Consider the following 18,537-nt stretch of genomic DNA (forward strand, 5'->3'; position numbering starts at 1 on the left):
GGACAAAATTAAATCATTTATGGACAAACGTTATGAATTATGTTATAAATGGGAATTATTGAAAAAAAAAAAAAAACCTTGGGAATTTTTCAGATATTTATTTCCAGTTTCAAACATTTAAAAATTAGATAATTTTTATTAAATATGAATATTATTTTCACTTTGATCTTGTTTATTTGCTAGTTCCAAATAAAGAATAGGAAGGGGGGGGGGGCTAAAATAAATTGTTTAATTGCCCATTAGATGGCAGCAGGAATAATGATTTATTAAATTTTCTGTTTAGCATCCAAAATAAATCAAAAGAATTGGGTTGCAAAATATACGATAGAATGAGAAAAGATGCAAATGTATTAGCTTAAATATTTACAAAATATTTTAAGGCGTATTGTAATTTTTATATTGTATCATTACTATCATTCATTTAAGCAGTGTGGCAATGTCGGTTGGTGACTCCGATCACAGAAATGAATACGGTGGCTCCATCTGTTAATCGAAGCAATAAATTCATTTAACTATCCCTGTATCTCAAACGATTTGGATACAAAATTGGGATACACACAAACTTCCAAATCGTACAGTTGTTAAGAACCTGTGAACACACAAATTTAAGAAAATTATCCTGACCTAAACCATTTCAATAAATTTATTGAAATAAATATTTGAAATTGCATATATTTCCTTTATCATAAAATAAAAAATTAATAATTCTTTGTTCCCTATCCTCTAATTTTATACCAATTTTGGAGTCGTAACAAGTATTTTGAATCAAAATTAAGTTTTTAAAAAGCAAAATTTTTGAATTCTTTGTTCAAACAACATATTTTTAACGCTGTGTTATTAAAAAAAATACAATATTTAAAAACATTTTTTTTTTTTTTTTTTTTTATGAAATACACATTTCTTTAACGGATTAAAAGTTATTTCTGAAAGATTATTATAAATAATTATTCGCTGTTTGAAAGCCAATTTCGGAAAAAGAAATTCATCTGCCAAATATGAAGCTTATATTATAAAAATATTTTATTTATTAATATAAATTTCGTAATTAATAGACCAATCGTACGGTGTATATGGTATAGGTTAGACAGGGAGAAAATATAATTTATTCCATAAAAACATGAAGTATAAGTAAAAAAACACAGCCGAATATACATAAAGAACTGTATTTGTAGAAATTAACAAAATACAACAGACGACGTAATATTAATTAAAAAGCAGGACAATTACTCGGAATCATTTATTAGAAAGCCATAAGCACTCTCAGAGGATAGAATTATTCTTCAAGTGAATGCCTCTGATGAAATTCAAGATTTAAATATAGATAAGTTATTGTTAAAAAATTTCTACTGATGTGCATATAAAAGAAAGCGTATTTTTAAAAACTTTTTAAATAAATGTAGTTATTAATTACTTTCAATTTAATTGAGATCAGCCACTCTTCAACTTTCATTTTTGTTGTTAGCTCATGCAATTTTCTTTTTTATTTTGACAGAAAAACTTTTTGTTGATTATTTGAAAAGGATAGGGTGAAATTCTGGAGAGGACTGAAAATTTTGGATTCTTTTTCATAACATTTTCTATAGAAATCATCATTTGAAAAGAATATTGATACTAGACATTGTTATTTTAGTTTCTAGACCAAGATTTAGGCTCTGAGTTTGGCAACTTGACTCTTGTCTTGCAAAAGTCTTGCTGCAAATATTGACCAGACATTACTGCTATGCTTTTATTGAACAAATATGATAATAGATGTTTAGACTGAAACGAAATTGATGAAATTGGCTGAAAATCTAAATCGATCGGTTCTGTATCATTTTAAATTTTCTCGTACTCTTTCAGTGAAGTAGTTCAATGGAGAGTAAATTGTTTTGGCTTTTATCAACTGTACTTATTTGTAACCAACAACTGTAAATAAATGTCTGTTTGCATCATTTTAATTAAAATTCATTCTATTTATGAACTTTAATATTATCAACTTTGAGGGACTTTAAATTTTTCTTCAGTTTTCGTTTATTATTTATCTGATATATAAATATTTCCCATCGGAAGATCGTCTTACATTATTATATAACCTGATATTATCCAGCAAAGTTGGAACCCCTTAATTGGTATTACGAATTTTATCTTTAGTTTTCCATATACGAAGACTTTATTTTTACATTCTCGAATATAAAAAAAAGAGGAAGAAAATCGTCGTCGAGAAAAAGAATTTACTACTAGAAAAAGAAAGTATTGTAATCTTCAAAAAAATTCGAACTTGACATTTCGACGAATATCCATGTTTCAGGTCTCCCTAAGCTTGAGAAAATCTTTAAAAAATTATACTTGTCTAGGAACACGATAACTTAATGCTTTGAGCTACATGGATGAAATTTAGTACAGCATATTTGTAGATCTCTATTAGATTTTGAATGAAATTCATCGAGAGAAAATTTTTCTGTAAATCTGCTCAAACACGAACTGATTGCTACAAAATGTGAAGAACTTGCTAAATAACAATTTGGAACATAATTTAAACATCTAATATATTGAAACAAACCATAACAAATTTTGAATTAATTCTGTCAAGGAGTTGACCACCTGCCTGTCAGTTCTGTCGTATGTATGTGATACCAATAACTCAAAATTGCAAAAATTTAGATAAATGAAATTTAATAGATGATCGTGTTATTGAAATTGTAGTTAATTTTTAAGTTTTAATTAAAAAAAACAGCGGTGGGGTTTTCCCCAAAACTTTATCGCGTACTCTTTAATAAACCTGTCATCCAGAGAACGCTGCACATGGCAATGGCGTGCAATAATTACTTTTATTATTACTAACTTTTGACGTGAATTTATTATTTTTACTGAATCTATCGTATCATCTTTGGTGAGTTATTTGACAATGAATCCCTGTTTTGCATTAATAGTATTCAAAAATCTCATTTGTGTTTTAGACACGTTTTTTTAAACAGATTGAAATAAAAATTTGACACAAAACTGCACTTGTAGTCACAAAACCTTGTAACAAATTTGAGATATTTAAGTCATTGTGTTTTTGAATTATCGCGTTTACATATTTCTGAAAATACAGACTGACAGGCAGTCAACCTGTTGTTCAATAGGGATCAAAATTTGACTGATATTTAATTTGAAATTTGACTATAGATGTTAAATCTGTGTACTGAATTTCATTTATCTAGCTCTCTTCGTTTTGTAGTTTCTATGTTAACTTCGTACATTCGAACAGCCGGACAGACTTCCTCTGAACAGATTTTACTCAAAATTTGATTGAAATCTACAAATTTGCTGCTAAGACCACATTTCAACCTTCTAGTTCAAAGCGCTATTGAGTTATCTTTATCACAGGCACACAGACAGACAGATATTTTCTAAAAATTTGTTTTTCGATCTCTGGGAGGTCTAAAACGTTGAGATTCGTCAAAATTAAATTCGTCAAGTTCGAATTTTTTGGCGGTTACTATACTTTCTTCATGCTACGTATACGAGAAAATAAAAACGTTCGAAGTGCTTTTTTTCTTTATATTACGAGGTCCAGTAATTATCTATTGTTGCACTGTGAAATCATGGTGCTCAAGACCCTATTCAAGGTCCATAACTTTATGTGGCTGTTGGGGTGGGAGAAGGCAAATTCCTCCATTAAATGAAATGCGAGAGTGTTTCTGGGGACTGATGTCGCTGATTGGAGATTTAGTATCTGTAGAATTTTATTAAGCTTTGGACTACATCCATCCATAGAAAATTTGTCCATTCGTCTGTTGAAGAACAAATTTACTACAAAACGTGAAAGGCTGGATAGATAAAATTTGTAACTCAGGTTTATCTTCTTATAAATAACACCGTACCTAATTTTGAATGAAATCCGTCGAAGTCCGTCTGTTGGTCTGTAATTTCGCAGGTATGCAGACGCGATACTGAAACACGCAATAACTTAGATATGCGAAATTTGATACGTAATCTCGTTATTAAAATGTGTCTATTTTGATTTCAGTTAATCAGGAAAAAAAAGCCATCATTTTCTTTAATATACTAAGAAACATAAAGCTCTTATATGTGGGTCTCTAAAAAAACAAACAAACTGAGTACTTGTAACGTTCAAAGCTTATTTAATATTTAAAATTTCAATAAGAATAATAGGTGGAGGGGAATTCCTCGAGAAAATGTCGATGAAATCACTTCCTCTGGTTTGTGCTTGTTAACTAGCGTTGTGATAATGAGTGTATGTACATTCATTATCATTATTCATTATATTATATTATTCATTTGTTACATTCATTTTATGATGTAACAAATATTCCTGTTTGTTCAGGGAGTTTTTATTTTTCTAACCTTTGTTTGCCATCCGCAGTCTGGCAGAGATCCGGAAAATTTAAAAATAATGCACAGTTCGCCTTGTAATCCAAATAAATAAAAAATAAAGATGGTTAGATTTATCGTATTAAAAAGTTAATTAGGTTTTCATTGTTCTTGGCCATTATATTTTCATGAATACGTAGTAAAAAGAGACATTGTAATCGTTAAAGAATTAGAATTAATTAGGATTTTGATGATTCTCCACATTTCAGATTAAAATTTTAATTTCAAAAGATGAGTTTCTGGAATTAGGTCAATCTGCATGGCTTTGAGTATGATTATTCAAAAACGTTTTGAATTAGAAGATTGTAATTTAATATATGATTTTTACATTAAATTTGTAGATTTTTGTTAAATTTCAAATGAAATTCATCCACACGGAGTCTCTCTATCTCGCTGAATTTTACTGTATTGCCGCGGTTTTCTGGTGGTCGGCTCGTGAGGCTTAGGGTTTCAGGTTCGAGATCCGATTCCATCGAAGAACCATCGTGTAAGGGGGTCTATTGCTCGTTAAATCTGTCAAGGCCAAACGTCCTCCCGCTGGTGTGGTGTGGAGAGGGGGTGCCAGCTCAAGTGTCGTCCTCGTCATCTGACAGCGGTTCTGAATTACGAGGTTCGTCCCAAAATAGCCCTAGTGTTGCTTTTCAACGGGACGTTAATGTAATTAAACTAAACTAAACCGAATTTTACTGTTTGACAGAGAACACAAAAACTTCAGAACACATAAAGTTAGATCAGAAAAATTTAGAACATAATTTTAGCATTGAAAGTGTTGATTCTTATCAAATTTTGTCTGTGAGTTGTTTGATCGTCTGTTAGTCTTTTTATTCTTATGCACGTAAATACAAAAATTCAGAAGCTGAGTAAGTTAGATAACTGAAATTTGGTATGTGGTCCTGTAACTTAAATTGTATTTCTCTCTCACATTTTGTGTCCAACCTGTCGACAAAAAGGAGTCTAAAATATTCGGATTCCTTCAAAATATAAAATTATTATTTGGGGGATGTTCGCAGAGTTCATGGCTTTCACCAAAGCCCAAACTTTTATATACGGGACGGAGAGGGATAACACCCTTATTAGATGGTATGCAAGAAAGTTTGGAGAAGATCACTCTTGATGGATTGTCAAGGTATAACTATATTGGTATAATGCAGTAAATTCACATTTTACAAAGCCATTAATAAGAAATCTGTCTGCGTATTCATGATCATGAAATGACATGGTGCAACAAGCTTTATAAATGAGATATTTTAAATAATTAATGAACTCATTCGATTGAAAATGTAATATTCGGTGTTTGCTCTAAATTAGAGAAGCCTATCTAATGTTCGGTTATAGATGATCATTATAACACAAAAGTGCAATAAGTTAGAAAGATGAATTTAAATATAAGATATTAACTCAAAAATAATAGATCTGTTAGTAATTTCGAAGAAAATTATTCAAAAGAGAAAAATTTTGCTCTAAAATGCATTTTATTATATAAAGAAGCAAATACTGCTTTTTTCAACTGTGTATTATGTGATAAAATTATAAGCTACACGATGGTGCATCCCATTTAAAAAAGACAAAAACTCTCTATATATTTGTCAACTATTGTTGATATAAAGAATTATGTCGAATTGAATTGGAAAACAAATTAAAAAAAAAGGCTTACCAGTAAAGAAAGTATTTTATAAAATTCCTGATTACTTGTGGAAGTCAGATATGTAAAAATCTCGGAAAATCCTCGAAATTTTCGAAAAAACAACACAAGCCAATGCAAAAAGCTTATGAATAGTTTTTAATTACATTACGGTGCCTACATACTTAATTATGATATAATAAACTACAAATTCTATACTTTAACAACTTTGCTAATTTACTTTATTGCAAATTCAGTTATAAATCTTTTTCAAATATTTTATTTTTGAAATGTATTATGTAAATATTGCATTTAAAATAAATGTTTTACATCTCCATTGTTACTGTACAGTTACTACTGCAATCGTCCAAAAATTCGAATTTGAAACGTTGACAGATCACCGCGTTTAAGATTTCCCTGAGTTTGAAAAACCCATTCGTGGAGTTATCTGTCTGTCTGTCTGTGAACTCAATAACTCAAAAAACAGTTTGAGGTAGACAGATGAAATTTGATATGTGGTATTTACACAAGGTTTATAGATTTCTATCAAATTTTGAATAAAATATTTTCAAAGGAAGTCTATATGCCCAACTGTTTTTATACAAATTAATACCATTATAAAAAAGATCAAGAGATAGAGGAATGAAATCTGGTATATAATTTGAATTTCTATAAATCTGTGTCAAATTTTGAATTAAATCTGTCAAGGGTTTGATGGTCTTAGGTCTGCACATTTGTATAAATACAAATACAGTAGCTAATGGGTGAAACTTTTTGTTAAATGAAATTTGATCTTGTTACTAAAATAGTAGTTCTTTTTCAAATTTTGGTTTCATTAGGTTAAAAAAAAAGGGTTCATAATGCATATTTGCTTTTCTTCACTATATTTTAAAGCACAAAATGCTTAAATGCATGACTCTGAAAATAAAATATAAGCTCTCATGGAATTCGATAACAGTTGAATCAAGGTCGACAATTTTTTTTTATGTGGGGATAAGGGGCACAACATATTTAATGTGAAGCATGCGAGAAAATTTTACATAGAACATTCCCACTATCTTACAGTGTACTTTGGATAATGTGAAAGCAAATTCGTTAAACCTTTATTATTCCAACTATCGTTTACTATGGAATCCATCTACTAATAATAAACATTTTACATCCCGGCTGGCAAGAAACAATACCCCTGCTCATTGGGACACATTCATGACTTCATTGTCATATAGGTACTTTGCTCCTTATAAATGCTCATATAATGGGGAAAAAGAGGTAATCCTTCGGAGCCAAATCTGAGCTATATGGAGATGGTACCACATCTCTCACTTAAAATTTGACTTCAAATCTTAAAAGTTGGATTGAGTTGGCATACATTGCCATTCTTTCTGGCTCAGAACAGCGATAATTTTACATTCTTTGTTCATTATAGACTTTGCATAAATGTCATTATTTGGTGATGAATTTAACAAGCAGAATTTACGCTTCGCCAGATCAATTTTTGATATTCCATTTGATATAACATGTCTGAAATGCAATAAATTTTGATGGCAACTTAGCTGGAAAGACGAAAGCTCTTATACCCTTTGAGAAAATAAAATTTAGCTCATTTTTTTATTTGGAGTAATGGATCTTGTAACTTTTTTTTAATCCTTCCTAATATTTATGACAAATTCAGAGATCAGAAATTTACAAGTTATCTATGAAACTTTTTTAATTTCTCATGTTATCAAGTTAAACTATAAAATGAATTGCAAGCCGGCTTCAGCGATTAACTTTTCACTCACGATGTTAATTTATTTAGTAATCTCAACCTAGTTTGATGAATTACCTTTTATTAACGTTAAATGAAAGGACAATTTTAAATTATACTGAGGCAATAAACAGAGAATCTTCAAATTGGTTAGCTATGTAAAGTTATATGCTATCCATTATTTGCTAAGTCGAGAAATTAGTTGATTTATAAAATTGGCAAAATCGGTCTAGGTTTTGAGGTTGGTGCTATGTGTTATGGTTTTGTTTTGCGATGTTTCAAAAAAATGGAGAAGGAATGAAGACAGATGTCCATTCATGACCAATCTAAGCGTCTTGAGCTTTTATACATAATAAGAATGGATGAAATCTATGCAACGATCGGGGTTGGAGAAGTCTGTCGCGGTGTTTTTTCCCCCATTTAGAATTTGCAGTGAAAAGATTTTGAAATTTCTCTCGAAAATGAGGAGAGGAAGGGGTCGACCACTGACGGCGTATCTGAACTTTATGATTTTTCATATAGAATAAAATTGACGAAATCATACCAGTGGTTGGTTCTTTCGTTTTCTTAATTATTATAAATATCAAGATATACACTATATCTATTAGATATTCATTAAAATTAATATAAGCTCAAACAACAAAATATTTCCTGTATGCTTAAATTAATATTGAGTTGCAAATGAATTTTACGAAATACTACTAACTAAGGATTGCAATACCGGACCAAAAGTTCAATACCGGTATTCGGTATTTTTTAAATCTTAATACCGGGATACCGGTTTTAATACCGGTATTAGAAATTTTAGAAAAAGAAAGAAAACACATGTGTTTCTTTGTTTTATTTGTCAGTTTTGTTAGAGAGTGTAAATATCACAAAAAATAATTTGTAACTTATAAATTATAACAGTATATAATCACAAAATAGTAAAGAAACATCTTATTTAAATCACAAAAAAGTGTAAATACCACTATTGAGCCTGGGGTACTATTACAACTTTTTGAAATGTGATCTTAAAAACCATAATGCATCCATTGTACTGTCATTAAGCCTGAAAAGTAATTTTGTGTAAAAATGACCAGCTGTCGAAAACGCTCTTTCGGCATCTACGCTAGTCGGTGATACTGTCAGCAATATATTTTTTCCAAGTATTTACTTCTAAATCCCTCATCTTCAAATAAATCAATTTCTCGTCGGATGGTTTTGGATATAGCTGATTTCTGTATTGCATTTTGGTTCGTTGAGATGTTTTTTTATTTATCGCTAATTCTAATTTTTGTTCAAGAGACAATTCTTTTTCACTATCGACAGTAGTGACATCATAATCTTCGATAATAGAACCGAATTCTTCTGAATGTGGATAGGATTGTGGATAAAAAATTTTAAGAAAATTTACTCTAAACTTAATCAGATTTGAATTGGTTTCTTCTTTTTCATTTTCATTTTTAAAATCATTATAATTATGTAAATACCGTAAAACATTTTCTATTTCGGTATGCCTTTCTTCTGTGCGATTTTTCAATGTAATATATAATTCTTCAGATAGTGATGTGTACTGTTCTTTCAGTGACTGCAACGTGAAATTTATTGTTGCATTAGCTGTTAATAAATTGGAATCTCTCCGACACAATGCCTCAATAGTCAGTTTTATTGGAAGTAGAGCTGATATAGTTCTGGATATTAAGTCGAATTCACTATCTGAAAAATTAATTTACAGGTTTATGTCGATTATTGCTTTTTGGATTGGACTTCTCAGTTTCAAAAATCGTTCCATCATTAGGAGTAAACTATTCCAACGTGTTTTAGAATCCAATATTAACATATATTCTGTGTTATTTTCAGTTAGTATATATTTTAGTAAAATATCCTTTTTATAAGGGAACGTTTAAATATCTTAACAATTTTTCGAACTTTATAAATTATAGGAAGCAATTCTTGATGGGTTAATATTCCATCCTCATTAGCAATATCTTCTTCCACAATTACATTGTCATTATCTTCATTGTCAATATCACTCTCACTCTTACTCTTTTCAAAGTCGGAATCCGAAGTTTCTATATCCACAGTATTTGGATTCTTCTATTCTTTATTTTTTTTTTTTTTTGGTATAATACATCTATTACTCCTAATTGAATTCCATGTGCATAGCACAACTGCCGATTTGCACCAATCCACTTTCCAACTTTTTTCATAATTGCTGCTCCATCAGTCGTTAAGGATACAATATTTTCTTTCAGGGATAATCCATGTTTCGTTAATTTAGATTTAAGCAATTAATAAAGCCGTTAATTAGCTAATTAATTTCGCCCGTTATGGAGACATAAAAACAAAAACGCATACTATTTTGCTATGTTCGCGATACCTGAACATATAGTGGAGAAACTTAAAAAAATTCTAGTAAATACCGAAAAACCGGTATTTAAACTTGTGAATACCGGTATTACAAAATTGTACAAATGGCTCAAAATACCGGTATTCGGTATCCCGTTATACCGGTATTGCAATCCCTACTACTAACAGAAATACATATTTTTTTTTATTCCATAAAATTACAAATAAATTTTATATGAATCAGAAGACTGTAAATTAAAATATATTGACAATTAAGGAAATATTGAGATACTTCATTTCTTAATTCGGCAAAATAATCGAAAGATTGTAAGCAAAACACCTATCACGTGTATATGGGCATCTAATTCACTTTAAGAATTTTTAATACATTAATGTTCCCATTACATAAATAAAATGAGAAAAAATCTTATTTTGTAGATGATGACACATTTTAATGGAAGAAATTAGGTAATATACGCATCGATGGTTTCAAAATTTTAACCGTACAACGCTATTATATAATCTAAGTATCATGACATAAAAAAATTTAAAGATTATCATACAAAACAAAATTTTCTTATATGGGGAGGATGAAATTAATTTTTACAGTGTACGTCAAGATTGTAACAAGTATATCAAAATAAATTAAGGTCTAGTTTAAATGAATATTTTTTATAGATTTCATTTCATTTTGATTTGAAATGGGAAATAAATAAGTTCTACTTTCAAATTTCTTACTGATTGCTCCATAAATTTTAGAATTTATTTTTGTGAATTAAATGGAAGATTATTAACTTTCTATTCATAATAATTAAATATTTCGAATATGATCAATATTAGTCATGTATAAATAGAACGCGTTTCTCTCATTCATTAAATAAAAATTATTCATATCATTATAACTATATTCAATCAATTTAGTATTGTGAAAAATATTATTATACTTTTGATTTATTTCTTCATTCTGTTATCGGCTCAATTAAGAATTACTCATAATGTTGAAATTAAAAAGAAAGGGGGTAGGTATAATAAATTTAAAATAACTTTTTAAAAATTTAATTAATTTGAATTACTAAATTATTTAATTTAATTAATTTGAACTACTAAATTACTTAATTTAATTAATTTGAACTACTAAATTACTTAATTTAATTAATTACTAAACTACTTAATTTAATTAATTACTAAATTAATTAATTTAATTAATTACTAAATTTAATTTTAATTAAATAAATTTTAAAATAACTAAATAGCAGAAAAATAATTTTTCTGCACCTCCCAAAAGAAGTCGAAAAATCTTCGCAAAATTGAATATTATTTAAATCCGTTACATTTAGAAATTACCTCACTTACCTCATTAATTATGGAATTTTTTTAACTTTATAACGTATTTAGGTTTGAAGAATTTCAATAAAATGTGAGGTATGAAATTCGAACCGCACATTTTATTGAAATTCTGTCACAGTCTGTATTGAAGTGTAGTATTCCCATGGAATACTACACTTTACAATACAGACCATGTAATATCAAATTTGGCACTTATTCTTTCTTCGATGTAATGATTTTTCATTTATTAAAAATTAATAAAATTTTTAAAATTCAAAACATTAACTTTTTAACAATACAATTTGTTCTCTAATTTTAGAGGATTTTTTTTTCCAAAATTAATTTTACACACAGTTCATAACAATGACTTATATTGTTATAATGAAATTCATGCTAATTTTATTATTTCAATAAATCCTTCATTCCTGCGCTTTTGCTAATGTTAAAGTTGAGAAAACAATTTTTTTTTCATTAATTCAAATCAATGGAAAGAATTTATTTCGCTTCTATTTTCGGTAACTTGTTGATGTTTCAGGTGACATTTTTTTCAGTAAATTTATTTGATGACTCGAGAGTAGAATGAAATGCATGGGAATGGATAAATCCGCGTGACAGATGAATCAACCCAACATTTCAGATGAATCATAATTCGAGTATAAGCTCTGAATTATATAGGTGTTATGTTTTTCAAATGATAATTCCATTAATAATGAAAGAAAAAAAATATTATTCTGTTAATGATGAGCCGAAGGGAAAAAAAAAAATCCAACTTCACAGACTCATGCAGATTTATCTATGCAATTTTATTTATTATTCAGTATTCCGCATGACAGATGAATCAACCCAACATTTTATTTATTATTCAGTATTCCGCATGACAGATGAATCAACCCAACATTTTATTTATTATTCAGCTGTATTATTCAACTGTATTATTTATTATTCAGCTACATTATTTATTATTCAGCCACATTATTTATTATTCAGCTGTATTATTATTATTACTATTATTATTATATATTATTCAGCTGTATTATTATTATTACTATTATTATTATATATTATTCAGCTGTATTATTATTATTATTATTTATTATTCAGCTGTATTATTCAACTTAGCTGTATTATTCAGCTACATTATTTATTATTCAGCCACATTATTTATTATTCAGTTGTATTATTATTATTATTATTTATTCAGTTGTATTATTATTATTATTATTATTTATTATTCAGCTGTATTATTCAACTTAGCTGTATTATTCAGCTGTATTATTTATTATTCAGCTACATTATTTATTATTCAGCTGTATTATTTATTATTCAGCTACATTATTTATTATTCAGCCACATTATTTATTATTCAGCCACATTATTTATTATTCAGCTGTATTATTATTATTATTATTTATTATTCAGCTGTATTATTATTTATTATTCAGCTGTATTATTATTATTTATTATTCAGCTGTATTATTATTATTATTTATTATTCAGCTGTATTATTATTATTTATTATTCAGCTCTATTATTATTTATTATTCAGCTCTATTATTTTTATTTATTATTCAGCTCTATTATTATTATTTATTATTCAGCTCTATTATTATTATTTATTATTCAGCTCTATTATTTTTATTTATTATTCAGCTCTATTATTATTATTTATTATTCAGCTCTATTATTATTATTTATTATTCAGCTCTATTATTCAACTTAGCTGTATTATTCAACATTTTATTTATTATTCAGTATTCCGCATGACAGATGAATCAACCCAACATTGCAGATGAATCATAATTCGAGTATAAGCTCTGAATAATAGAGGTGTTATGTTTTTCAAATGATAACTTCATTAATAAAGAAAGAAAAAAAAAATATTATTCTGTTCATGATGAACCGAAGGGAAAAAAATCCAACTTCACAGGCTCATGCAGATTCATCTATGCAATTTTATTCATTATTCAAGAAAACAAGTTTTATGAAAGTAAGCATTTCAGTTGAATTCTCTCTAATCGAATTCCATTATATAGTTTTTGTTAATCCATTTTAAGTTAACCCGTTCTAAGACTGAGACGCTGAATGATATTGCGGAGCAAAGTGCTTTTCTGCATATTTTTTTCTTTTTATTCGGGCCGGAAAAGATTATGATTTTATCTGCATATAAATCTTTTTTTTTTCAATGAAAAATATGTATATGAGTCCACAAATTGATAGACAGAAAAATTTATAAACGAATATGTCAGATAAATTCTAATTTTTCAAATTTACTAATAATGATTTTGAGAACAATATATGAAGGAATCCTTTGGAATTAACAAATAAAATACTAAATATGAAGCATTTTCATTTTAGATTTCCACTAAAATAAAAAAATAAAAAAACTGGGTTATTTTTGTATTCAAGAAATATAAAGAAATACAGTCAGTTTTAATTGCTGAAATCATGATATCCTAAATGATGGATTTGGTCCTACACAGATTCGTACATTGTAGATTTCGGATTATATTAAATTTGGAAAGCTTGTTGTTCTTTATCAAAATGATAAAATGCTTGATTTTTTAAAAACTTTATTATATTTAACTTCCCTTTGTTATTTTCAAATATTTCATTCATTTGCTTTACTTCTCATATGGCTGCATTTAAGAAGAGACAAAATAGTTATCTTGTAAGATCGAAGAAATTCACAAACTCGTCGTTTAAACAAATGAAGGCATGACCGGCATGTCACATATTTTATCACCTCGATTCACAACCTTGAATCAAAACCATTAACCAACAAGTACATCTGTCACTCTAATGGAAATTTATCAACCTGTCCGATGCTAAAAAAATGATGTTGACTTTTCAACGATTTTTAGCAAAAGAACAGGAAACTAATAAAATAAGTCAACTTACCGGGTTTCTGTAATGAAGCCCTGGCTCGGACTCGGCCTGCTTCAGAAGTCTGGTCACAACACTCATGGCGATCGGTTTGCCGGACTGACGAATGTCCCCTTTGCAAAATTACACTAGGGGGGGCACTGACCCCTTGGATTTCTGTAGCGCCCTCACCAAACAATTCCCTCCGTATTCTTTGCGTGCCGATGGATGCCAAGCGAGGAAGCTAAAAAAAGGGATTCTTCCAGGTTCGCTGTCCCGGATGACAAGCGAAGAGAGATGTTTCCCTGTTTCTTCGCTCTGGATTGGAAAAGATCCCATTGGTCGGATGAAGAAATAAAAGGAAATAAATTGTTATTAAGAATCAGAAATAGTAGGTGTCGGTGGGTAGAAGTGGCTTCCCTTATGCCTGGTTGTTCAAATAATTGGCTCCTGGCACACCAAGTCTGCCACGTGTGCTGAAGAGAGTTGAAGATTGCTATCATTGTGGATTATTTCGATAATTTAATCTTTGGCTAATATTTTAATCCAAAATTATTCTTACCATCTCTGAGGTATATCTAAAAGCATGAGCTTAATGTAGTCAGGAATAGGAAAATTTTTGTAAAAAATAATCTTAAAAACTATCATGTTGATTAAAGTTGGACAAAAGCAAATTTTATGTATCGTCCAAAACGAAAATTTCATTATGAACGATAAATACCGATATGTATCATTTGTTACGAATTGTATTCATATCTTAACATCATAGCGAAACTTCTGAAGATCAAATATAAACTATCTTTTACTGTCATTTTTATTGTTAAATTCGAAGTTTCCAGCGCTTTTTTTATATATTGTATTTATTTCTTCTACTAACTATATTTGTCCCTCTACTTCTTCTTGTGTCCAGCCGACCAGACCTCCACCAATGAACTTAGCAGTATAGGCAGGATGCTGTTGTGGCCGACTGTTATCTTTAGCATAGTTCATCTGTGGCGAATTGTGATGAGCGAGGATAGAACCTGGGACCTTGTGGTTTGCAGCCTAGTAACATAACCACGATACAAAAGCAATTGCTCGTGCAGCGTAGTTGCTAACTGACTTATAAGCTATACACCACACATCCGTAATACTGACCGACTCACCAAACTGACAACCTCTTCGAGGCAATTGGCCCCTAGCTATAAAGTGGTCAATCACTGACCTTCCTCTTCTTCTTCCCGTTCACTTATCTCCCTATTAAGCTAGGAGCAGACTACTAAAGGGTGAGGGGAGAGTTAGCAAATTTTCTAAAATTCAATTCGCATTAAACATTTTAGAGGATTTCATGTAGCGTTATTGTCCCATTGGAAAGCAGATTATAAATCAACATTTAACTTCTAAGTTTCTTGTTTTTTTTTTTTTTTTTTTTTTTCCTAAAATATTTTGTTTCTTTCGTGGTTTGGTAGCAATATTGCAAAATTCATAAATTCATGATTGAGGATTCAAATCCAAATATTAGCAAAAATCAGACTTGTATATGAAAAACTAGTGCAATCTTAATATTTCTAAGTATAAATATTCCCACATTGGTGTGCATTTCAAATTTGAATAATGGTCTTTGCCATCTGACCTCCAATTAATATTTAAATAAACCATCCTTTATGATTTTCAAAAAAGATGTTCTTAACTCTTCAGGTAAGGCAGATGATTTGTTTTCCTTTTTATCTAACAGTAGAATTCCACATCCTAAGATTACTGAACTTAAAGAACTTCAACAACCAGTTTTCAACTTCTGTCACCTGAAGTCTTAATGCATCGCACGCGCTCAAATAAAAAGTTTGCCATTTTATTTTTCTGAAAAAGAAGCATCGCTTCTCGGCCTTTTGGCTAAGATCAAAGTGTATCTGAAAAAGAAGCAAATGCCGTAAAAAACATCGTCTGCTCAGGCTTCTGGAAAAATTCCCCACCTGTGAGCTCTCAATCTCGGCTCAACATTCTATTTTGGTCTTTTAAAAAATGAGTGGTTGGGACTCATTTTGGAAGCGAAAGAAAAAAGAAAGAAACAAAGTGCCCACAATTGGCAGAAGGCAGCAACGTTCTATTTATGTTCCACGGAAGAAAAATTCTTTTTTGTTTTTTCGAAGAATAGAGGTGTAACTACTCAGTGCAAAAGTATTTCTTTCCGTAAAGTCTTACAACAAACGTTAAGAAACTAGAGAAGCTTAACGCAAGAGTTGCCAACCCATTAAAGGAAATTTAGGAAATTATTTAATATTTGAAATTTTATTTTTCTTTGAGCATTATCGCATGGTTTAAAGTATAATAATAAATTGCCTTATAGTAGGGAAACTGATTTTTTTTGAAAAATTAGCTGTAATTAATAATTGAAATAGTAAAATAATACTATTTATTTTAAATCTTACTTACAAAATAAAATCATTGCATTTTTTTCACTTTCACTGTGACTGACAATTCTTTTATCGCATAGTGGCTGCTTCCGTCGGTAACAAACCTATTCTTTGTGACCTAATGCATCAAGAAAAGGGCAAGGATTATTGTCTGCCCTAACAAAACAAATGGAAAACTATTTGAGGTTTACTAAATAGAATGCCCTAAAAATTTAGAAAGGAACAAGTGCGGTTATCCGTTATTGTAATAGCATTTCAAAAAGGATTTTCAAAATTCATTTAAAATATTTTTTGCGCTACAAAATTTTATAAAACTTAATACAGGATATTTTTGGAGGAAATTTATATGGTGTGCTAAAAGATATAAATAAATAGAACTAGTCATCACATGGGATTAAATAATACCACAGTATTACCATCTCACAGTATTACCATTAGTATTGTTCTAAGGTAAAGTAACGGAGGCTATATTTCTGTATATTATACCGAGAGAATGTCCCTAGTTTGAATGAAACATCTCAGAATATTTTTTTTTTCACAAGTAATGTAAAATTAAATAAATTTGAAAAAAAAAAACACTAAAGTTTTGGAGGGAATTTTCCACTGAAATTCAAATACATTTCGAATATGGCCACCCTAATTTGGAAGAATTGTTTATTTATAAAATGATATTGACGCAGTCCTATTCATATACTATAAGAAGGAAAACGGGAAACGGATCTCGTATTTTTCAATGGTGATTAGATAATGAGGATGGCATGTGAGGCGGTACTTCTCCCAACAAATTAAAACTCTCATACCGAACTAACGCGAAAGATGGTTGATTGTCAATGGATTTAGTACAGGTCTATTCATATATACGAAACAAACTTCAATATTTTTGATTTTTTAACTAAAATAGAATTCAAAAGATGGGGAGATATATAATAGGCAGATTGTTCTGGGAAAATTGTTTCGAATTTGAAGTCTTTTGACGCCAAAGTGAACATTATCAAGTGATTGGAGAAATTAACCCCTTCCCCCTAACAAAGGTCACAGACAGAAGTGGCATCGTAAAAATTATAATTAAAAATATGAAAAATAAGAAAGAAAAACAAACTTAAAGTGTTAGAATTTTAAGATTTGCTGTGGAAATGCTGAGACTTCTGTCGCAGTTCTTTACTATACAACAAATTAAAATGACTGGTAGCAGTTACAAACAAAAAGATATCGATCTTGTTTTTATTTTCATTCTTATAGAAAATATATGCACAATTTACAGTACATTTTCTTGATGTAGCACATTTAATTTGTTGTGAACAATACTTTTCGTCAATATAGCTCCGTTAAATATTATTTTTCAAGAATACATCATCTTTATTAGACCGACTGAAAAAAATAATACGATTAGCTGTATTTAATTTGAAAAAGAAATTGCAGAAAAATAATTTTCCAATAAAGTAGGAATCATAAAGGAAATAAAAATTTAACAAACATGCAGTGGAGGAAGGCGGCAGCAGTAGTTTTTTTCCAATGGCGGTTTATCGATTAGAACTGTAGAGTTGCAACACTTATTGAAATTAATTTTAAAAATTCTTTTTTCGTTTTTATTCTCTTTTTAGACTCTGGCAGCTTGGTAAAGAATGAAAGTGAAAATAAATAAATAAATACGAAGAAAGCATAAAGAAATCGAAATAACTTGTAAGAGGAGCATAAGAAGGAGTTGCATACCGAATAGTACATCCAACCATCGAAATTTTCTCTCTTGTTAATTGGCATATTGGATGGCAAAAGATCGGTTTTACCCTCCTTAACAATGACGGAGCTAAAATTTTAGCAGCTCTGGATTGGCTGCAAGCCAACTAATGCCATTTTCTTTTTCCCACAAAGGTTTGCCTTCCCTTTCCCCACCTCTTTTTAGCTAT

General features: G+C 29.4%; 1 protein-coding gene across 1 annotated transcript in view; it reads right to left on the minus strand.

The window, feature by feature from the left end:
- LOC129961714 (galectin-4-like) overlaps positions 1 to 14,461 on the minus strand; it is a 66,185-nt gene extending 51,724 nt beyond the window's left edge. Inside the window, exon 1 of the mRNA XM_056075260.1 lies at positions 14,280 to 14,461. Within this exon, the coding sequence (XP_055931235.1) occupies positions 14,280 to 14,345 (66 nt within the window). The 5' untranslated portion in view covers positions 14,346 to 14,461. The remainder of the gene's footprint in view (positions 1 to 14,279) is intronic.
- Positions 14,462 to 18,537: the final 4,076 nt, after the last annotated feature.

This window comes from Argiope bruennichi, chromosome 1 (assembly GCF_947563725.1).
Source record: "Argiope bruennichi chromosome 1, qqArgBrue1.1, whole genome shotgun sequence".
Classification (NCBI taxonomy): Eukaryota; Metazoa; Arthropoda; class Arachnida; order Araneae; family Araneidae; genus Argiope; species Argiope bruennichi.